The sequence below is a fragment of the Centrocercus urophasianus genome, unplaced genomic scaffold (assembly GCF_019232065.1).
Source record: "Centrocercus urophasianus isolate 14NV4802_14NV808 unplaced genomic scaffold, USGS_Curo_1.0 seq_16, whole genome shotgun sequence".
Lineage (NCBI taxonomy): Eukaryota > Metazoa > Chordata > Aves > Galliformes > Phasianidae > Centrocercus > Centrocercus urophasianus.
Window position 1 is genome coordinate 43,561,559 of NW_024884711.1, and position 22,909 is coordinate 43,584,467.

The 22,909-nt window shown below is 42.6% G+C and overlaps 1 protein-coding gene across 2 annotated transcripts in view; it reads right to left on the reverse strand.

The window, feature by feature from the left end:
• The window catches only part of CTDSPL (CTD small phosphatase like), a 72,204-nt gene that overhangs the window by 18,160 nt on the left and 31,135 nt on the right, over positions 1-22,909 (reverse strand). Inside the window, exons 2-4 of one of the 2 annotated variants that reach the window (XM_042817586.1) lie at positions 15,043-15,197; positions 8,813-8,845; positions 1,345-1,446 (exon numbers count right to left, since the gene is read on the reverse strand). In XM_042817586.1, the coding sequence (XP_042673520.1) occupies positions 1,345-1,446; positions 8,813-8,845; positions 15,043-15,197 (290 nt within the window). The remainder of the gene's footprint in view (positions 1-1,344; positions 1,447-8,812; positions 8,846-15,042; positions 15,198-22,909) is intronic. The other variant, XM_042817588.1, reaches the window with a different exon arrangement.

Sequence of the window (22,909 nt, forward strand, 5' to 3'; positions counted from 1 at the left end):
CTCATTTGCTTTTGAGAACCGGAAAAAATCACAGCACGAATTTATCCACAGCATCCAAAAAACAAATTTTCATTTTACATTTCAAGTAAAAATAATTATTAGGCTTAGCATTATGTAAATTTAGACTTTTACATTCAGCTTTCCATGCCTATTTTTGACTCTCACTTAATGAAGAAGGCATGGTCCCTCCCTTCCTCTTTCAGCTGAACAATTCCCAAGCACAACTTCAGTCTGGGGACAGAAGACAGGATCTGGCACCGAGGTTAAGAGGTTCCAGTACAGCACCACAAATCGCTGTGTACCATTAGGCATAATAAAGAAAGAGAAAAATCTTAGTTTCAGTTGGAGGCACAGGAATATTTGTTCTAGTATCTCCATATAAGGTCTTCTTTAAGTCAACAAAGACAGTGTTGCCAAATTCTAACCACAACATGAATTATGGTTTGCATATTTAAATGCTGGCAACTTGATACTGCAGGATTAAAATGCTGAATTTACGCTCGCCGTGAAAACTGGAGTGTAACCAAAACTGAACAACTGCAAAGATAGTGCTAACTTGACACTGCTATTAGTAAGGAGTCTTAAAAATTCTCCAGTACTGAAGTATAAACCTACAGTCTTACTGATGGCTGACATTTGCTGATCAGAAATATTACAGTTCTTTGAGTCAATTTAGGTTATTTGCATTACTGAGTTCTCTGATTCTAACTTTGGACCTATTTAAACAATAGAAAAATACCACTACTTCCACCACATGCTGAATTCTGAAGGGTTACAGAAGTTGCTTCACAAAATGACTGACTCATCAGCAACAGCTAAATGCTATTTGCTCTCCTGCTGTGAGAGCTGAATACTTGAAAACACTTCTGAGATCAGGACAGCAGATTGCTGTTTGCTTTCCCACTACACATGAAGCAATATTCTCCAGCAATGGAGCACAGTGACAGCTGATGCCCCAAATCTACTCCATCTACACAGCATACAGCTGTGTTGAATTTCCATTCTCCAAGAATATGGCATCATTTAAACATCAAAAGTGAACTCAAATTTCAGAGCAACAAGTTCTGTACCTGTTCAACATTGCTCCTGGTTGGAACAGTTACAGGCTAAAGCCATGAAACCAGCAACCTTTCAAGGATTTGTTTCAGACTCAGAATCAAAAACCAGTGGTGTCTATGGTACTCAAAGCTACATTAGGAGGAATAATTGCTGAAGGAACAACAAGAACTACCAGGTGTCCTGGGAGAGCCTGCAAGACCAGTTAACACATTAAGCTGCTTAGCAGCTCCCACAGCATTCACTGGCAGAGGCGAGGTGCAAGAGATCACTTTCAGATGTACTCACCTTAAATGAACTGTGCACTAAAGTTTCATCTAAATCAATGACCACACACTTCTTCCCATAGTCTGATGCTGTCAGTTCTGGCAGGAGGTATTTAGCTGGTGGCTAAAAAAAGAAGACAACAAGAAAATGTAAAACGTCTACAGAATGGACACTCTTTTGCCAACATTACTGTGCCAGTAGTCACTTAACTGAGAACCACTCAAAGTTGAATGTTTGTCTGGGCTTGCTGCAAGGACACATATGGAAACCAATGGCTCATGCAATGCCCATACAGCTTATTCTGTTTTCTAAAATGAAAAGACTCATTTAGAACGACCTCCAAAGAGCTCAAAATGAAAATGGCAAAACACCACCACTAATTAAAAGCAACAGTGAGAAGTGGGACATCTGATGCACTGACATCTTCTCCCAGTGACCCTCTTTCTAATGCCTCAGATTCAGTCGCTGCTGTTATCCTGCTCCTTCAATACTATTTCTGGCCACATCATGTAGATGGACATTTACACAAATTCTTTTGGCCAATGAAGATACCAAAGTGGAGAAACTCGTCCTGAAGGAAGATAATTTTGTCCTCCAGAACATGTCCCCACTCTCATTTTTACCACTTGCAAGGGTGCTGACAGAGAGCTTCCTCATGGATTGCACTGAGAATCAAGGCATTAAACCTGGAGTAAAGAGAGTTCTCTTAAAACAGGCTATTCAGCATATGCTGCCCTCACAATAATGGCACCAATTACACAAAGAAAGAACTGACTTCTTTTTTTAAAGCAGTGCAGTCACACAGTCTTTTAATTGCTCAACTACCAGTTTAACATCCCAACCTGCAACAGCTACATTATTGTAGACTGATTATTTTCCAAAAGAACAGAAATGGAGCTCTTCCTCTTGAAACTGAAACATTTCTGGCTTAAAGAGGTCTTTTTGATGGAGGAAAACAACTAATTTTATGGAAAGCTCAAGCGTGAGAGGAGGTGAAATCAGGTTGATACAGAACTCACTTCACTCTCCTGCTATCTCTCTAGCTCTTCTGTTTGGGTGCTGCTGTTCTGTTAAGGATGCATCCATCCTTTCTTTGTACTTTTTGGATACAACTGCCTTTTGTGGAGGTGCTTTTGGAGATCTGAGGTCACCAGTTGGCACAGAGCAGTGACAGCAGTGAGTAAGATACTACTGCACACATCCCAGCAGCAAGAACTGCTCTCCCCTAATCACTGATTTATTCCAAATGCCATGTCCACTTGAAAGATGCTGGCCAGTGATGCCCAGCTACTTCTTGTTTAAAATGAAGTAACTAACAAATGAGATCCTGGATGTAAATTGAAGTGTCTTTAGCTAAAGTGATTGGGCAATTTTTAGGAGGCCTCACTGAAACTGACTGAGCTCCTTACGATGAACATCAACAACAGCTTCTCGAGTTGGTTACACAGAAGCTGCCTTGCTTAGAAGCCACTTAGTCTTAATATATTTTCTCTCAGCACATATTAACAGTGGCCTTTAAGAAGAAACCACTGCTGCTTAATGCCTCTAAAGTAGGCATGCATCACAATCATGTAATGGGACCAAAATTTACTGGATGCTCTTTTTAGGTGATAAAGTCCTACATATACATTGCTTGCACAACTGCTTGAGCTCTTTTTGCTTGGCAGCATACTAGCACAGAAGACTAGGGCCACTTTCATGGAATGTAGGTTCTTCACTGCTAATTCAGAATCTAAAAGGTACTCCACCTACAGTTTTCATAATAAGGATACAGACCTACAATCTAAAGCAAATTAGAGCTTATCAAAATCACACCTATATAAAGACAAACACCTTCAGAGTCCACTGATGCACGCTTCTTGCCTGGCTTTGAAGAAGTAAAAAATGTAAAGATATCCCAAAATATCTTAAGCATATATATATATAGATATAGATATATATATGTAAGACAAAATAGCTCCATTCATCTTTCTACTCTTAAGACTCCTACTATTCAGCGTGACTTTTTGAGTGAACTTAATATGGAAAACATATGGAAATAAACTTTCTTTCATATAGAAACACGTACACGAAAAATGTGAACACTAATTTCACAGTTATCTTTGCTCTTTATCTGGAATCCAGTTCACCTGCCATCAGAAAAAGGATGCACGTACACCAAGGGCTACGAAGACATGTGCACCTCTGCCTCATAGAACCTGAATGCCCTGGCAGGTCAGCCTTCCTATGTGCTCGGGCTTTGAATTCCATCTGCTCCTGTTTTCAGAAGCACCTGTTTGCACATGTGAATAAAAGAAACACATCTTCCTCTTTCAAATCCTGCATCTCCGCTGCTTTCAACTTCGAAAACACATCTGCAACCTGATAATCTACCAGGGATGTGGAAACTGCTCTGAAGCTGCAGGGACTGCAAGCTGTGAGACTGCAGAACATCTGCTGGTTCTGCAGCAAAGATGACATCTTTGGGGCTTTAGAAACTTGGATTTGTATGTGGGATATCAATCCATTTGTTTTGCTGTTGAAACTTCCTGATCTAAAAAAAATTCCCACGTATTCCAGAGTAGAAAAGCTTTTATGCAGGAACTGGCATTGTTCCACAGCAAACTTTAATTTCCTCACTGGTGGGGAGGCAACCAAGAGGAGTTGTAATTACCAGATTTTCATCCCAGTTTACAGAGAACAGTTGTTTTTGATAATTCTTTTTAACAAGTAGGCTTTAAAAATATTTAAGTCTATTAAGGGTATTTAACTGCACCAAACAGTAACTCACATTTACTACATAACCCCCTCCAAGATACTACAGTCCTCCATGAAATTCAGTAGAAAAACAATCTGTAGTATCTCAGTACTGAAAGTCCCAGCTTGGGCTTCAATGCCAACGAGAAATAAATTGTATACAAGTCAAAGCTTTTAAACTTGTTGGTGTTTGGGATTCCTGCATTCCAGGCCGGTCTCACGGCTGATCAGCTAACTGGCCTTGCAGAGAAGGAACGGCTGAACTCTTTAAGTCCCATGGAAACTGTATACTGCCTAATGAAAGGAGAGGAGGGGAGCAGGAAAACAGGGCTCCTGGCTGAAGCCAGAACAGCTGCTCAACACAAACCTTTCGAAAAATTTGTTATATAAAGCAAACAGAACCTTTCTTCTCTGCAGGCCCACACTTCCCACAGAAAGCAGAATTAATCCTTTGGGTACTGAAAACGTTGCCTAGCCTAAGCACAGAGCATTAGTCTGCTGTTCAGGCTCCCTCCAGTTCGGTTCTGGTTGCACTCTGTAGCTAACAGCTTCTCCCAGCAGTTGGGCACCGAATGTTCCAACAGAAGCTAACATCTTCCCATTAAAACCCAGCTGCCAAGAGATGGGAGAGACTACTGTGTTGTCACAGGCAGCTCACAAGCTTTCTTCTGGAAAAAGCTCAAAACAAGAAGTTATCAAAATAAAAGTGGAACACAGATATCCCAGCACTAAGCTTTCACTTCTGCAGGGATTCTGAAGGCTCCTTCCAGTCCCATTCCTTCGTTCAGGGATTTTAAACAGAGGCAAAATGCTAAAGGATACTTCTGATGTATTTAATCAGGTGCACGAGCATTGCTTTATGCTTCCACCTGTTTTCTCAGTCAAAAGAATGAAAATGACTGCTGAAGTTACTATGGGCCTGATTTTGATACTTCTATTGTACCTCCTTCCAAACAAAGCAGAGATAAATCCAGGAAAGCACAGGGATCCTGAGCTACATTGAACAGATCTGTAAGTCTGTTCTCCACAGACCTCACCAGATTCCCATTCCATCCATGTGTCAGCTGCTATTGGCCTTTTCCCAGGTTTGTATTCAATTCACCCCAGAAAATTCATCATTTTCCAGTACTTCCCCCTTCTTCCCCCAGAAAAGAAATCAATTATGCAGCTCTTTAGCTTATACCTTTATCTGGAAGTAGCTCCGAACACAACGTACAAACAGAAACAAGGTTCATCTTAAAACAAGCTAAGTCATATTGTTTTTGTTTTCTAAAGAAAGCAACTTGAACTTGAATGCTTCCTGATGAGCACCTATCAACAGCCAAGTGAAAATTCATACCTAATTAATATTTTTTAGGTAAGTGCAATTAATACTCAGAAAATTGATTTCAGCAGAAGATATCCTGCACTGATGCTGTGCACACATCCATAAAACAAAATCAGTTCTCAAACAGCTGACCCCAGCAGATTGCCTGACTTTAAACACATGATAAAACTACAGAAAACCTTGTATTCTGACTGGAGCTTCAACATGAAAGTTTAATGATAGAGAGTGGGCTGTGTTCTTTTCTGAGCCACTGAGGAATCCTGCAAACACTTGAAGTGATTACGTTTGCGATGCGCCCTATAAAAAGTAAACGTCCAATTTAATTGCAACCAACCTTGCTCTCTGTCTAAAAGATTTTCTGCTGGTATTTATAATACATACAACTCAAACAGGCCATTTCTCATCCATGTCCTCGCGTAGCAGAGCATCGAGAATTTCTGCCTTAATGGGTCTTAATTAGAGAGTGATGAGCATCTCTGAGCTAACCTCTGGGCTCCAGCGCTTGGGACTAACAGCCCCTGCAAGATCAGCAAAAAGGACTGCTTTAATTTTGGTCTTTTAATGTTGAGGAAATCCTAGATATGAGTACAAACAACAGCATCCTGGGCTGCGTCAACAGAGGGCAGCAGCAGGGACAGGGAGGGGACTGTCCCACTCTGCTCTGCCCTCAAGGGGCCCCACATGGAGTGCTGTGCCCAAGTCTGGGCCCCCAGCACAGGAGGGATGGAACTATGGGAGCACATCCAGAGGAGATCATGGAGATGCACAAAGGGCTGGAAGTGCCCCTACTGTGCAGGAAGGCTGAGGGAGCTGGGGGTGGTCAGCCTGGAGAAGAGAAGCTCTGGGGAAACCTCACTGTGGCCTTACGTTACTCATAGAGAGGTTTAACAGTGATAGGACAAGGGGAAATGACTTTAAACTACGAGAGTGGAGATCCAGGTTGGATGTTAGGAAACAACTCTACTTGGAGGCCAGTGAGGCACTGGCACTGCTGCCCAGAGTGCTGTGGGTGCTCCATCCCCGGAGGTGCTCAGGGACAGGCTGGATAGGGTCCTGTGCAGCCTGAACTGGTGGGAGGCAGTTAGCCCACGGCAAGGGCTGAAACTGGATGAGCTTTAAGATCTCTTCCTACCCAAACCATGCTGCTATTCCAGGATTCTATACACAGCACACTTGGGTCTGTATTTAGAAGGTGACACAGAGCTGCGTGCTGGCCTGGAGTGACAGGAAGAAACAGCCTGATGTAAGGCCATAAATGTCATACAGCCACCTGCGGGCACTGCTCCCTTGGCAGCGGGCAGGTCCTGCTGCAGAAGGGGCATCAGATGGCACAGGAGAAGAGGAATGACTGCACATGGTGACCTGCACCCTGAGAATCACATGCCATAACAGAGAAGGTAAGTTCATTCTGCTGCCTTAAAGTGCTAGGAATACAGTTCTGCACTTGAACTACAATCATAGAATGGCAGGGGTTGGAAGGGACCTCTGGAGATCATGTAGTCCAATTCCCTGCTACGGAAGTTCCCTAAAGCAGGTTGCACAGGAAAGCAGTCAGGTGGGTTTTGAATCTTTCCAGAGGAGAATCCATAACCTCTCTGGGCAGCCTGATCCAGGGCACTGTCACTCTCAATGCGAAAAACCTCCTCCTCATGTTCATATGGATTTTCCTGCGTTCCAGTTTGTGCCCATTGGCCCTTGTCCTGTCACTAGGCATCACCAAAAAGAGCCCAACCCCAGCCACTTGTCTCCTCTCCTTTAGATCTTTACAGGCACAAGATCCCCCCTGTGTCTTGTCTTCTCTCGGCTAAACAGGCCCTGAGCAACAGAAGAAAGAAAACAGAAACCTCATGAATCCCTTATTTTCCTACCGCTCCCCATGCCTAGCAAAGCACTGCTTTGCCATCACCAAGATGGAGCTCTAGCACAGCTTCTAATTCCATGACTGCATCCTGACAAGGCTGTACTCATCTGTATTTTAAAAACTTTCTTCTTGAGATCTTCTTTCATTACCACTGACACCCACTCTTAGGTAACACTTAATTGTAGTTCAGAGCACAGCCAGAACAAGTTGTACATTCAAATGGCTGCCAGGACAACAGCAACCATGACTGAGCAGCACACGGAGAGCATGGAAAGGAAGAGGACTTTAGCAATTGGCATTTTCATAGATCTAAAGCTTTTTATTTCCAGCTTGCACATACAGAAATTATGTGTGTACATATAACATATACACACACAGGCATCAGCCATGTAAGATGGAATCACAGAACAGTTTACGTTAGAAAGGACTTAAAGATCACTGAGCTCCAACCCACCAACTATGGGCAGTGTTACCAACCACTACATCAGGCTGCCCAGGGCTCCGTCCTGTCCTACCTGGCTTTAAAAATAATCTCATATTAGAAATAGGAAGTGAGGAATAAAGAGTGGTTTTTAACAGCTTTTACAAAGCCTGACAAGGAGGGAAGCATGCTGCAGTTTTCCCAATCTCCTGACCCACAGCACTGAGGGTTCTTACAGGAGCCCTTGTAATGTTGGGCTACATGAGAAGAAAGGAAAAGGGGAAAAATAAAAAATAATACGTTGGGGAATACTCAGCTCTTTAGGACTACCAAGGAGCTTCAGAAGGAGCACTGTGTCAACAGCTCTACAAACCAGCACTGGTGTGCTACTTCCTGGAAAGCCCTGTAATAATAAAGCCTTATAAACAGCAGAGGAGCTCAAAGAAGTACGTCCAGCTTTTGAAAAGCCTAAGTCTTCTTAAAAACAAGTCGAAAAAGAACAGCTTTTTTGACCAAAAATGGTCACATCTCATTAAATTAGAAGCTTGAGTTTGAAGGACTTTTTTCTTTTATTTAGGTTTGAAAAATAATTCAAATGCCTAATAGCATTCCACATTTAATCTAGGGAAGATAAGCAGGAATACTAAGGGCCATAAAGCAAGAGCTGATAATGAGAGCATCATCTCCAACAAGCAGAGTAACGCAGCTACAAGCACAGAACTCTGCTTCCCTAAAATGGCTTGCTTCAACACAAAGCACGTTGTTCCCATGTTTTGGCACACATGGAGAAATAAGGGAAAGGTTTTTGTAACTGTGCTCCAATTAGTGACAGAGAGCCACTTTTTGTCACTGTTGAAGTAAGCGACCTCTACTCTCAGACTACTTCATGTGTTTTCAAAAGGATAGAAATCCAGAAACAAGTTTAGCTGAGATGCAAGCTGAAAGCCATATAAAACCCAAACCCTTCTTTTAGTCTGTGTACACGTGTGGTTCAGTTCATCTCTGAGTATACAACATAGCAGACAGAACACAAAATCCTTCTGTTAACATGCAACACAAAACAGACCTGTTAGACTGCAACATAAGATGACTCAAAGCAAAGGTTATGAAAATTATTAAAAGAAAAAGGGATAAAAATACATACACTTGGTATAGGCATGACCTGCATCTGGTCACCCTGGGGAAAAAGAAAAAAAATCACTGTAAGGGTAATGGCTTTTAAAGGGTAGAACAAAGGTCTGAAGCAGTAAATGTAGCACTCAAACATTTTAAACCAAAGTTCAAACTATTCAAGAAATCAGGGTAAAAAAAAAATAAAAACAGGATCTTGCATTGTAGTTGCTGTAATGGTTGGTTAGTACATTGGTATTTATGATTTTTAGGAGACTGGACTGGTACAACCCATGCTGTAATTAAAGAGATGATAATAAGAAAGCACCTGTATTTACTGTAACTTTTTCAGCTTTAAGGTCTACCAGTGGGTATATTTGTCCATTTTCACTGCAGCAACAAGAGGCTCAGCCAGATCTCAGTAGCACAACAGAAGTCTTTCAAGTTAACTTTGCTAGAGATGGCTGCCTCAGAAAAGACAGCATTAATTAAATGACAGCAAAATAACCAAGATAGACGGATGGATGATAAGCCAAAGAATCTCACTTCCTTCAGCCAGAAAGTGGCAGAAGTATCAATACTTCCCACAGCCTTCTTTCAGTGTGGAAGATGACAGTCAAGACCTTAGCCAACTTCATGTTTTGTTCTCATGTCGGGTCTGAAATACTAAGACAACAGATGCTTCCTTTCAGAGCTTGCTGGAGCATCATCTGAAGTCCGTGTGCCATTTGAGAAAAGAGTGAATCCGAGTAGGTGCTGCTCAGATTAGTTGGCCTGGGATCAGACCACTCTCAAGGACAGAGTTATGCAGGCAGAGCACTGACTACAAACTGTGTGTTGGTTTTTTCTTCCCTCGTTCCATCCTGCGGTAGAATGAAACACAACTGGAGCTTCTCTTCCATCAACGGATGAGAACAGCATTAGACATTGCTACCATCACAGTAAAAGGTTATCTTAATGGTGGGCACAAAAACATCTGAGTTTTCAGGCTTTCCCACAAACTTCAAGAGGCAATCACTGCTGTGCAACTTGCTTGTTGCTCTGGCAATTTCTTGAAACAAGAGCTGTGCCCCATGGTATTACTGTAAGGTTGACTTTCATGAGAATCTAGAATGAAGTTGATAAAGCTCTTCCATCTTCCATCATGCTTCTATTTTTCTCGCAGAATTGATTAAATCATGAAGTAAAAGAAGTGAATTCCTAGGTGGAATCCTAAAAGTACATATCCAAAACCCAAAATGGTTATGACAGCACTTGGAAAAACAAAGAAAGATATATATGGGAGTCTGCTGTTGAAGTGTAAGTGGCCATGAACGTGCAAATGCTTTCTGAAAACAATCCTGCTACAAGAAACTTTTAGAAGTGTCCTGCTTTCTTTCCTGAAACAGGAAAGGAAGTAGGACATAACACTATCATTTGAAGTAATGACAGATAATTGCATTTGTTGAAGTCTTTCTATGAGCCCCTGATGCTAGCAACAGGACAAAGATGATCTCAGAGTGCCAGAACTTCCCCACTGTATCACTGAGATATACAGAAACTGATTTGCTCAGCCACTGCCATCTGGCTTTTTCTTCACACAACACATACAGTGATAAATCTCCTCTTCCCCCTGATCTGTGTAGTTCTGGTTGGAGATGAAGCATTTTCAGTACTGCATCTGTAAGTTAATGCTGTCTATGTTAACATCAATGGCCATCAAGTGACAAGCCACAGTATTCTGCTTGTTTGAAAGCAGCCTGTGCACAAAGATACAGAGCCATTTGTTTTAAAGAATAACCCATTCAGAGAAGTTGATCAAAAGAACACATTTATCATATCGATTTCTTAAACAGAAATTTATACTGGACTGCTGATAGGTTAACAGTAATGTATTACTATCTGACTCTTTCACTGATCTGTCTCTTGATGCACAAGACTATTGGGGAAGCAAAGGAGAAGGTTAGATAAAAAGTCTGGTAAAGAGAAACCAAGCACCTCAATAAAGGTTTATTTTCTAAATTCATCTGCCCACTACATGCTGATGGTGGCCAATGGAATCAGACACTAGGAACTTCTTGCTGTGATCAGTGAAGGTTAAGCAGGAAAAAGAGTTGCTCATCTGTGTCTGCTGGATGAAGGAGATACTCCTTCAGATCTCAAGAACACATTTCCTACCAGGTCTGTTTTCCTCATTCCAGTGAAGCACATTCACATGGAAGAGAAGATCCTTTCCTTTTGTCTGCACTTCCAAGTGTATTTTAAAAAACATCCCTGGAGCAGACTCCTTAAGAATGTTGAAGATGTTACAACAGGTCATCAAAACAAGTTTTCTAGCATGACCTTGGAGACGGCAGGATCCTGCATTAGAAAGCAGCGGGGGAAAGACTTACTTATGTAGTGCTTGGGATGGGTGAGGTGGAAATTCAAGGACTTGACCTTTCTGGCTTCATTCTTGTAACACAGAAAGCAGCGGGGGCAGCTGCTGTCCCCAGAATGAACTTTCATCTAATTTTGTCTTCTTCCTCGTTGAGTGTGGATCAAGACATTCTCCTGATCCAAATATAAAGAACTTTTCCTTCATTCATGCCTCACCTCGCTGAACACAATCTGTGTGCCCAATCATATACAACTGTGAAACAGAAGCAGAAATTACTGCAGAGAAACTGGGTTGTAAGTGAAGTGAAGTGCTGAGAGACGTTGGAGCCCCATCACCTACCAAGACTGGAAAGGCAAGGGAGAAGAGAATGAATTTGCAGCTGCCTTTTCCTCCCTTTTTTTCCAACCTGGCTCTCTCCTTGAAGTTCGCAGATGGCACCAGCATCTCCAAATGTTTTAAAATGCACGTAGCAAACTTGCCCAGAATAAAACACAATAGCTCAGAAATGACACCTATTGGGTCAAACCGCTAACTGAAGAACAGAAGTTGAGATCTGAGTTTGTTCTGAACAAACACTCCCTTCTCTCTCAATGCTGTTGCCCCAGAAAACTGGCTTGTCAAACTTCCTGCTGCTGAGAAGGCAGGAAAAAATGAGCCAGGATTTCAGAAGGCTGAACATTGTGTGCTCACAATGACACATCTGACTCTGCATCTGAGCTGCAGGCAGGCTGATATACCCACTGTAACAGATGTTGTGTCTCAGAACAGACCTTTGTGGTGCATTAAAGAGCTTCTGCATTCGAAGAAAAAAAAAATATTATGCAGAATAGTTTCAGTAAATACAAGTTACTACAGAGAAATGTTGCACTGAAACATTAGAGAGTGGACCATTCATTCATTACCAGTATTAGCATCACACTTGGACAAACAGCTGCTTTGTGAGTAAAAGTTTTAAAAATGAACTCAATACTTCAAGAAGTTTTTGGGCTTTTTTTTTTTTTAATATATTTTCCAATGGAGTAAAAATCAGTGCTGTACGACTCCCTTATTCAAAACCACGCTCAGTTTGGCATTGCTTCCAATCCTACAAAGAAGTGACGTGACATTTAACTTGCCAAGCAGAATCAACTCACACCGTTTGGTAAACCACTATTAGAAGTATTTTTTTTCCCCCTAACACAGCAAAAAAAAGAAAATAACTGAAAGAAAAGTCAGCACGATACCTCTGAGCAAAATCTCTGAACTGTGTTCTCAACTGCTTTATAAAATACCTTTTGCTGCTTTCCTTGCTTTACAACAGGTTAACATGGAAAGACTTGAGACTCCTAATTAGAAGGAAGGAAGCTTGTCACACCAATTCATGACTATGCCAGAAGCAATGTAGAACACTGAATTTCTATGAAAGCAGCTGAAGCTTTCTCACTTCTTTTAATCTTCCCCTCCAGTTTTTACCGCTGGTTTCCATACAACAGTTCCATTGAACAATGAAGGCAGAAGGAAAGGACATCCAAGCAATTTTATACTCCAGTTTCTAATAGTAACTATTTAACATTGTTGTGCAATTTCCTCTTTCCATTTCTGAAGGATACACGGAGCTCTGCACCATGGGCAGAGGTCACCTGGGAGGCGATCAATAATTAATAGCAGAGGTAATGAAGAGACATCTGAACAGCTGCTCAACAGAATTTCAACTATTCTAACTAGGCAGGCAGATTAGTACAACAAGAGCTTTAAGTAAACAGCAGAAGAGTTTAAGCAGCATATTGTGAAGCTCCCCTTCCGAAATTGATTGTTTTGCCCCTTTCTGGATGTTTATTTTCACTAATTTAGTGAAACTCAATTACACTGATGCATGTACTTTCCTCCAGTTTACAAATCACCTCTAAATCCCCAAAGCTGCTCCTTGTGACTCGATCAAACCCACCCTGCCTGCACGGCTTTAGAATAAAGCTCATCTGGGAGAAAGCACAGGCCTGACAGAGCGAGAACATTCAAATATATCCAAATCTTCCATGCTGTTTTTCTGTCTTGGAAAGAATTTCATGCTTACACTAACCACGTTAGCACTGAATATAAAAGTGACACAGAAAAGCATACAGAGCTTATTAGACTGCAGTCTTGCATTTAGAATAGAATTGCTACAGGTCTATTTGCACTCAGTGAGAATGACCCAAAAACGTAGCAACGCTCATTTCCTTTCTACAAAGAACTGCACATGTCTGAATATGATTCACCGTGTTTGAGTAAAATGAACTCAAATAATTTATTATTTTTAAGGCATTCATTGGATGTTTCCACCCAACTGCCTCGCAGTCTGATAATTCTGTGCATTCTGTGCATTTGGACTCGCACAGAATTGCACAACCGCTGAGGCAGTGCAGCACGAGGATGGAAACCTGTGCAAACACACATGCAATCACTTGCTCAAGGCTAAGATACTATTTAGAAAGTCATTACGTGTTTAACATTTTGTACTCTGAATGTTTTGATTGCAGAGCTTTTCAGCTCAAGTTTGTCATGCATTTCTTTAAAACATTTATCTTATTCTTCTCTTACTTGCAGTTTTGCTGTCACCCTTACCTATGCCTCCTATCTGCCCATCAACACAGCAGAAAAGGAAATTTCTCTAGTTTCCCATTTACTTTCTTCTTAAGGTGCACACGTATGTACATGCTACATGCTATTCTCAGCTCTCCTTTAGCATATCCAAGCTAGATCTCCCTCACTTCAGCTGAAATGCAGCTTAGCTAAGGGAAAAAAAAATAGTATTAAAATAAATGTACAATTCCTTCTCTTGGCAGAGGAATTTTTCAGTGCCCTCACACCTTGGTCCTGGCCTGGTTTTAGGTCAGTACCATAGGAGGCAATGCAACACTGCCCCCCTAAAGCATATCCTTGGTCTCTGTCACATGATTTGCTTTCCTTTCCTCTCTTCCTCCACATTAAGAAAAAAAAATATCAGATCAAAGTAAACAATAACCCAAATCCAGAGGAGTGGGCAAAGCAGGCAGGAAATGAGCAGCATCAAATATATAGAGCTGGTTGGCAGAGCTGAAGTGAAAAGTTAGAAATGTATTGCTGTGATTACTTCCCAGAGATACATCCATTCCTGCATTCTCTTAAAAATGGAAGGGGAAAGATTTTTTGGTTTCAAGCATAGCATAAGTGGAATTTGGAGATTATGAGAAAGATGGCATTCCTATGTTCACACTGAACTAAAATCCTTCAGTAATATAATGCAAATCCACTGGGTATCATCAGGTTGAAAGACAACACAGGAAACTTATTTGACACGATTTCATGTGCGTGTCAAAGCAGTTTAATCACTACACCTCAAAGTAAGTAACCTGCTGCTCTTAGCACACAATGCTTTAAAGTGCTGAAAGTTTAAAATAAATTGACTGATTAGGTAAACAACCCTATAAATACAGGGTTCTTCTATAGCCAGAAGAGCAAAAGCTGATACTTCTGGCCTCTGTGTGAATTAAACACAGGTGGAGAGGTTAAAATAAAGTCAAAAGGATTACACTTCTCTCCCTTATTGGGCTGTTTTTATGTCACTGGAAAGACTTACAAGTGACATTCAAAGCAGCTTCACTACGCTTTAATGTGAAATACTTCAATCTTTCCTTATTTGAAAAAGAGAACTAAAACTAGGAAACAACACGGCATCTGGAGTGTTATGGGAAGCCTACATTTTTACAATGGGTCTTAAATGTTATTTTCATATCATAAATTCAGAGAAAAGTTAGTTTTAAACTGAATGGATACCACTAGAAATTCTCCATCAGCTGATATAACACATTACCCATGAGGCAAACCTGCTGAGACAAACATTTAGAAGTGCTGTGTTCAACCTCAGTTACCAAAGACATTTGGAAAGTAGAATAAGAGAAGAGTCTGACCTTCTGAAGTCCTCCATTCTCCTCCACCAAAGGAGGAAGAGCACTGGTGCTGTTGGTAGATGGTGGTTCGACATTGTAGTCACGAAAGCAGCAGAATAAGGTGCTAAAAATACTTCGACTCCTCTGCTTCTTCAAGCTGATATTACATTGGGACACTAGGATAAAAAAACACAGAAAAATTCATATAATACAGACCTATTTTTCCAGATGTACAACAGCTGAACTCCCATACATGGTTGTCAGCTTAGAAGTTCTTCAACCTTAACAGAAACTTAAGAAGTTTGCCATCATACTGAGACCTTCCCTCTATTTCAGCACATACTTTGTCAAACTTTGATGATGGCACTAGCATACTACTAAGCAATCTAAATCTCAGCAGAATCACAGGTCACTATGCTGTTCTAAGACACAATTTTCAGATTTCCTAGAGATACATTTCCTAGAGGGTGGCGACACATTGGAACAGGTTGCCCAAGGAGACTGTGGATGCCCATTCCTGAAGGCATTCAAGGCCAGGCTGGATGTGGCTCTGGGCAGCCTGGTCTGGAGGTTGGCCATGCCATATGCACTGTGTAAATACCTGCTGTACCACTGTGAGCTTCTCTTCAAACCCCCACAAGGCTTCTGATGGGTCCAACAATTCTGTTCTCTTATACAGCATATCTGCTCAAGTATTTTCATCCTCTTTTACCAACACATAGAATCACAGAACGACCCAGGTTGGAAGGGACCTCAAGGATCATGAATCTCCAACCCCCTGCCACACGCAGGGCCACCAACCTCCCCATTTCATACCAGACCAGGCTGCCCAGGGCCCCATCCAACCTGGCCTTGAACACCTCCAGGGATGGACGGGGCATCCACAGTCTCTCTGGGCAGCTGTTCCAGCACCTCACCACTCTCTCTGTAAAGAACTTCCCCCCAACATCCAACGAATCTTCCCTCCTTCAACTTAAAACCATTTCCACATTGCAAGCCTGTGTGATGCACTGATATCGGTTTCACGGGACAGTTTTGATATTCCATACTTGTGAGCCCTCTCCCTTGTTTTATATTGCCTGCTTCCCTGATCTATCCCTTCAGACTCCATTTAAAAACATGACAGCACACTGATTTCTTTGTCCTCTGAACTTTGTAAGGTACAACATGAAATTTTGCTCTGCAAACAATTTCCGTGCACAGAATTCCTCCCCAAGTCCTGATCACTTTACAATGAAGTCCAGCAGATATTCTAGGCTGAGACTAAAGTATTTGCTGCAGAAAACATCTCTATGAAGTTAATAGAAGGTTAGCGTTAAGCAAGAAAACTAATTACTCAACGCTTGCATAAGGATGCTTCTGAGCTTCGTGTTCAAGAGGTTTTTGTACACAATCAAGGCAAGAAATTACCTACATCCCATCATGTCAGCCTTCAAACCTCACACGCTTAAGACCAGGCCATGGGTGGTCTGTATATGCAAAGCACAGTATTAAGTGGTTACAGGATACAGGATTTCAAGAGAAATTCCACCCAGTGAGAGCTGCAGCGTTCTGGCAGCTGTGGCTACAGCCACAAAATGTTGGAGCTCCTGGAAATCTCCAGGATTGGTCGGGTCTGCTCACACCTCCCTGCTCCGAGGGCTGCTGCTGAGAGCCAGGCTTTCCATTGGACATGAACTGCCTTCTCCATTTCGTATTTTTGGGACTGGAAATGCATGCAACACCCAGGATGAAAGGAGAGCGCACCATTAATTTATATATCAACACCATGCTTTGCTCTCATACCTTCCTAGTAACTCCTAGGGCAAGAATTCTTACCTCTTCCCATGCAGAAAATCTACACTTAGCTTTATGGTCAGTCATTCAAAATGAGCCTTCCTCCAACTCTTCACAGTTGGTTTTAATCTGTACACATCCATGCACACCTTATACACCCGATGCCCGTACCAATGCTGTCACTGTATCTCCTCATTCCCTGCTTCACACAACTAAAGATCACACTGGACTCAGCCTTCATGCGGTCTGCAAGAGTCTCCAAAGCCCTCTGTTCAAATATCCTAACATCCAAATGATTCTTTTCACCACATTTCTTGTTAATTGGAATTCAACGAATAAAGTGAAGTGCCAACTGTTTGATGCTCCTCCCTTGATAAACATTAAAATCTAGTGCCACTCTCTTCGTTTGAGATGTCATCAAAACAGGCTATATGCACCACGCTTTGTAGGGGCTCTGGTGCAGATCCATACTTTCAAACCAGAGGAATGTCCCACCTCGAGCTTCCCTGCCCTCATCCTCATGAGAGACCTCCCTGCTCACAACCTGTGGCTGCATGTTGCCTGCGGGTAAGCTCATTCCCACCTTGCCCATATGTTTCTGCAAGTCACTGTGGTCCCAAGAACTGTGCTTCTCAAGGTCTTCTGCCACGTGCAAACGAACCCACAGCATTACTGAATGTGGGGAAGGATGCAAGGAAACATAAAGGCAAGTTTTACAACAACTTACTGTAACCACACAAGCCCGAACAGAAGATATGTAACCATACCAGGTGGCTATGCAAGGAAAATGGGAAGGGAAACAATGAAGAAACTGTTACAGTGGAAAATAACACCCAAGCACGCTTACAGCATAAATCCACAGCATCCTTGCAAACCTCCCATGACTCACGTTACCCTTTGGAGGCAGAAGCTTTATGCTTTTGTTCTCCAAACGCAGGAACTGCAACAGCAGCGTGAGTAACACAGTGAGGAAAAGCTCTTCCCTCATGGGTGTATTCTAAAATAAAAGTTTAGTCCAGGGCTTCTCCCATCAAATTGTGCTGCGGTTGTGTGAAATACAGTTAATTTGTGGTACTGAAAGTCACAATTAATTATAAAAACGCAATTAATTATAAGACCAGACTGCCACGCAGCCGCTGCGCGCAAAGCCCTGCGCACTCAGGAGGCACAGCAGGCAGTCTGGAAGCTCCGCTCCGTCCCCCCACAGCCCACGAGGTGTCCAATTATTGCTGCTGCTTCCTAACGAAACGCACGCAATAGCCAGTCTTCCTGAAGAACAGAAACAGGGTAATGAAGAGATTTCCACTGCGTTTCCAGACAAACTAAAAGCAATAAAATGAACATCTGCGCATCACGAGCGCTCCGCGAACAAGGTTGTTTATAAGGCAAAATGGGAACGTGCAAGTAAGAAGAAAGTAGCATTAAACAAAACCTTTCTTCATAAGAAGGCAGCTTCTAAATTTATACGTGATTACAGATGTGTAATGTCTCGATCTGAAGATTTCTGAGTAGAAAAATGAAGTTGTATAATCTACAGAAGTCAGAGCTACAAAGCAGTTCCGATTTTTGGAACACGCACATCAGGGCATAAGTTACTTCATGAGACTTTAAACAAAATCTGCACGATTCCCAGATTGCTTTGGTTTAAAACATCATTTACAGTTTATTCAGTTTATTCTTGTTTAATTCCACATAGGCTTTGCAGGAATGGCACTGTCACATACCTGCCCACATCTGGGTTAACGTTCCTACAGGTAAAACCTGAGCAAATTGCTCTGTTTGCACCAGTGCCATACACTCCAGAGTTGTTTTCATTTCAGCTACGTTTGGTAACCTCTCTCCCCCTCAGAATGTAACTGAATTATCTTCAGGTCTTGGTTCTTCCATCGAAGGCATTTCTCTGAAGGGAGGGATCCCAGATTCGTTTCGTGAAGGAAAATTCTTCCCAAAGCACTTAATTCTGCCCACCAAGATCTATACTTCACAGGAGATTTTAAATGAACAATGCTGTTTTATTAACCCATTCCACAACGCTTTGGAAAGCAAACTCAGGAACTGTATCTGCACAGTGAGATGGAACTGTTAGCCCAGAACTGCTGAAGGGCAGCACGAAACTGGAGCGTGCTCTCCATCCTGCCAAAGAGCTGTGAAAGTACACTTTTGGGTACTACCAAGAACAAAAAGGAGAGAAATAGGCAGGATGGATGTTAATTCAAAGCAGCATGAAGAGAACTGACCTCCACCTCATCAAATAACACTCTGGAAATGTTTTTTGTTGTTGCAGCAGCTTCAAGGAAAAACCAACTTTTGCCTGATCATAATTATTAGCTGCATTCCCTAAATGTGGGTGGATGAAATATCCACTGCTGCTGGAAGCTCAATTGCTAAGCAGTGACAGCAGTGAATTTCAAACCACAAAGCAGAACTCTGCTCTGCCTTCTCTGTACAGCGCCGTGATGCTCAATCTGCTGTAGCTCCTCAAGGCTGAATGCAGGGACTGGCCACGCTGCCCTCTGAACTGACAAGGAGGAAGAAGAAACCACAAGAAGCCTCAACACAGCACATAAACCAAGGTTCCAAGGAGAGCCCAAAGGATTCCAAGGAAAACCAAACAGCTGGTGTGCTACAGTCTGTACACAACAGTTGTATGTACATATTTATGATGGTATATCCTTCATATCACATGTGTTACTACTCATCTAAACCACGACTTAAAGATAAACATCCTTGCTGTCTTGCTGTGCTGCAAGCATTCAGAAAAAAGTAAGATCTCGCAACCAGGAAATGCTTAATGAAAATAAATCCATCTGCCAAAGCTCACCTCCTCACAGCCAGTCAGTCAGCTTGAAGGCTTTAAGAACAGACCCACTGCTTTGGGGGCATTCACGTTTAATAATGAAGCCAGAAAGTCAAAACAGCTTTTAACAACCTAATTAACCTGCTGAACCATGCTGTGAGCGAAATACCTTTGAGCTCACATTACACAGTGCTGAGCCTGGCCAGCTCCTCCACTTCTGCTCTGCTTGACAAGGCAACAGAGCTTCACTGAGTCCACTGCCACATGTAGCTGTGCATCTCCAAAGGCCTGAAAGGTACATCCCTCTGTGATCCAAGAAGTTCAAGCAGCCAGGGATTAAAACAGGTGAGAATACAAACTCAGTAAGAGATGTCAGGCTTGCAGGACCTTTCCAGCACAATGTAGAGGGAGAGGCTGTACCTCCATCTGAACATCTGGATGGTGTTTAAAGATGCCTGGATATGGCCATTCAGCCTTGCCTTGGTTTTCCCCTCAGCGAGCATCTGTCCCATACTGGCACCCAGTTGCATTGTTGGCATGTGCCATCCTGAAGGACCAAAGGTGGACCAAAGGACTGACCTGCACACTTTCCCTCTTCTCAAACAGGACCAAGTAGCTGATGAGCACATAAAAAGGTACAAGGATATACAGCATTTCTGCATATACACATTTACTCCTACATACGATTTACAACTCAACCTTTTCCTGGTATTTGCCCTCTCCAGACCTCCTATGTTCTGCTGGAGCCAGGGACACAAGTGCTCTAAAACATGGATCTGCTTAAAAAAATAACAAAAAAAAGGAATCAATGCATAGCCACAGCCCACAGATACTCCTCTATCAGCTGTAAGACTGAAACAGCAACAAAGCCGCCATGTCTACAGAAGTGCTTCAAAATAATAAAAGAAAGAAAGCCCCTCATCTCCCTTCTACACCATACACAAGACAAAATTAAACATCCCTTGGCAGAAGTGACCAAAGTCAACTTCTTCCCTTTTGCCCAGACGTAGTATTTCTTGCTACAGACTTCATGCAGTGCAGAAGTAAGACTCCTTAACAATGCAAGAGCAAAATAAAGCAGCGCAAATAATGCAGAAATAACTTCAGTGACAAAAGACCACCACTATTTTTAACCGAGTGGAAAATGCAGTGAGCTGAGCTACACAGGAAGCACGATGGAGCCATATTGTGCTGCAAAATAAACATCACTTTTTGCAGTGACGCGACGGATTCTCCTCCCTTCACCTTCTGTAGGGTTAACACTCCCTGCCACGGCAACCTATAAATAACACACATCCCTCGAAACCAACAGATTTCAAGCATCGTCACGCCACAAAGATTCACTGTTAAAAATGCGGGTTTTTTTTCTCCCCCATAAAAGAAAATCAAGGCATTTCGGGAGCTGCCTCGTTTCTGAGCTGCTCGTGCTGGAGCCGTGCCGACGCAGAGGGCTGCAGCAACAGGAAATACTGCGCGGTCTGGGCATGCATAGCATTCCTGTCCCGCCCCGAGCCAGCGGCCAACAAACAAACCTTTCTTCTAGTAAAAAGGGGAGGGGAAAAAAAAGAAAAAAAAAAAAAAAAAAAAGAGAAAAAGAAAAAAACCAGGCGGACTGCACAAAGTTCACCAGCAGATGTGGCCTGCGAATGCAAGCGGAGAGAAAGAATTGGGTGCGAGCGCGATGGCACGGCAGTGCAAAGGTGGAGCAGCAAAGGGCTGGGAGCTTCCACGTGAGATGTGCAGCTCAGAGGAGCTGGGAGGCAGCACGGAAGCAAGAGGGTTTGCTTTAAAGTTTCATAGCAGCTCACAATCAAAGTACAGCTGTTAGTCACAATGGAGAGGATTTTGTAGAGAAGATTTATTTTTGAAAAAGAGCGTGGTTTTATAGTTTAAGCTGAGTATAACATGGAGCGCTGCAGAATAACCAATCAGTGCTGAAGTTTGCCTTCAATCATAAATGTCAAGGAGAATGAGTAACCAGAATGTATGTTTGTTCATCATGGCTCCTCTGAACTGCTCCCAGGTTGGTCTCTGAAATCCTGGAAGGTAACCTAAAAGAAGTGGTTAAATACTTGAGCAGGAAGGCAGGAGAGAAGCAAACGCGGGGCAACACAATGGCAGAATCTCAGGGTTCGTTCATCACGGCTGGTATCCTCTGGCATCAGAGTGGGATTTGAGTCAAAACAGCAATGAAATAAATGTAAACATGCACGTGTTTATAGAGCATAAATATGTGCAGCATCCGACCTGCTCGGCTGTGCGCTGGGCTTGAGCGTAGCATGGAGGGAAAGGGAGAAAAGAGGAACTCACCAAGCTGTTAGAGCTCGGGGCATGAGCTGCAAGCAGGTGGGCACCTGGAGCACAACTGGAGCCACTGCTGTCTGCCCCCACATTCCTACATGGCCATGCTGTTTTTTGAAGGTGTAATTCACTGAACAGCAGCAGCTAAGCCAAAAGCAGATGGGAAAGCAAGCTGAAAAGGAGCCCTTGTGCAGAGTTTTGCTGTAAGCTGTGTGCTGCACACCCAACAGGCACATCCCCCAGCTGCAGTGCACCTGAGGAATGCCATGAAAACAGAATGTACAGGAGAGACATCAAATTCTCTGCTCCACAGGCATTGTCCAGTGCTGAACGTGCCCAGCTAGCCACCTGCCATACATATTTTATCCAAGCAATTAATTGTTCAAGTTGAACTGTCACCCAATCCTAACACTGCCTGCAGAAAGAATATACACCTTTGGCATTTTTTGACTTGAAAAATACCAGACAAGTGATTCACCGAACCTGAACAAAGAAATTCCTCCAGTCTCTCTCCCCCCAAAAATAATCCTAACCCCTCCAATCAAACCTTACCAAAACTGTGCTCATCTGATGAAACGAGCTTCATTTACTTTTGCTAAATATAGCAGCAAAACGTTCCCATAGAGACGGCTACATTCCCAACTGCACTTTTTGCAGCAAAACCTTCAGAGAGGCATCAAACCTAAACTGTTAGTCTATTTTTGCAGGCTTTCTCATCTCTTCCCCAGGAACAGCTCTTTGCTAAGGGACTTATCTAGCAGGCACACTGCTGCAGGGAGCTCCATTGCAAGAAGTTCTGCTCCTCCACTTCACTTTATGAATTTTTCAGTCACTCCCTGGGGACGCTTTAAACTCAGGCTGCAGTTCTCCTCCTTGCCATAGAAACAGCTCATCCCAGGTCTGCTCCCCTGATCCACCTCTAAAAGTGAAAAAGAAACTCAAATGCCCTTTCTGTGTGTGTGTGTGTGTGTGTGTGTGTGTGTGTGTGTGTGTGTGTGTGTGTGTGTGTGTGTG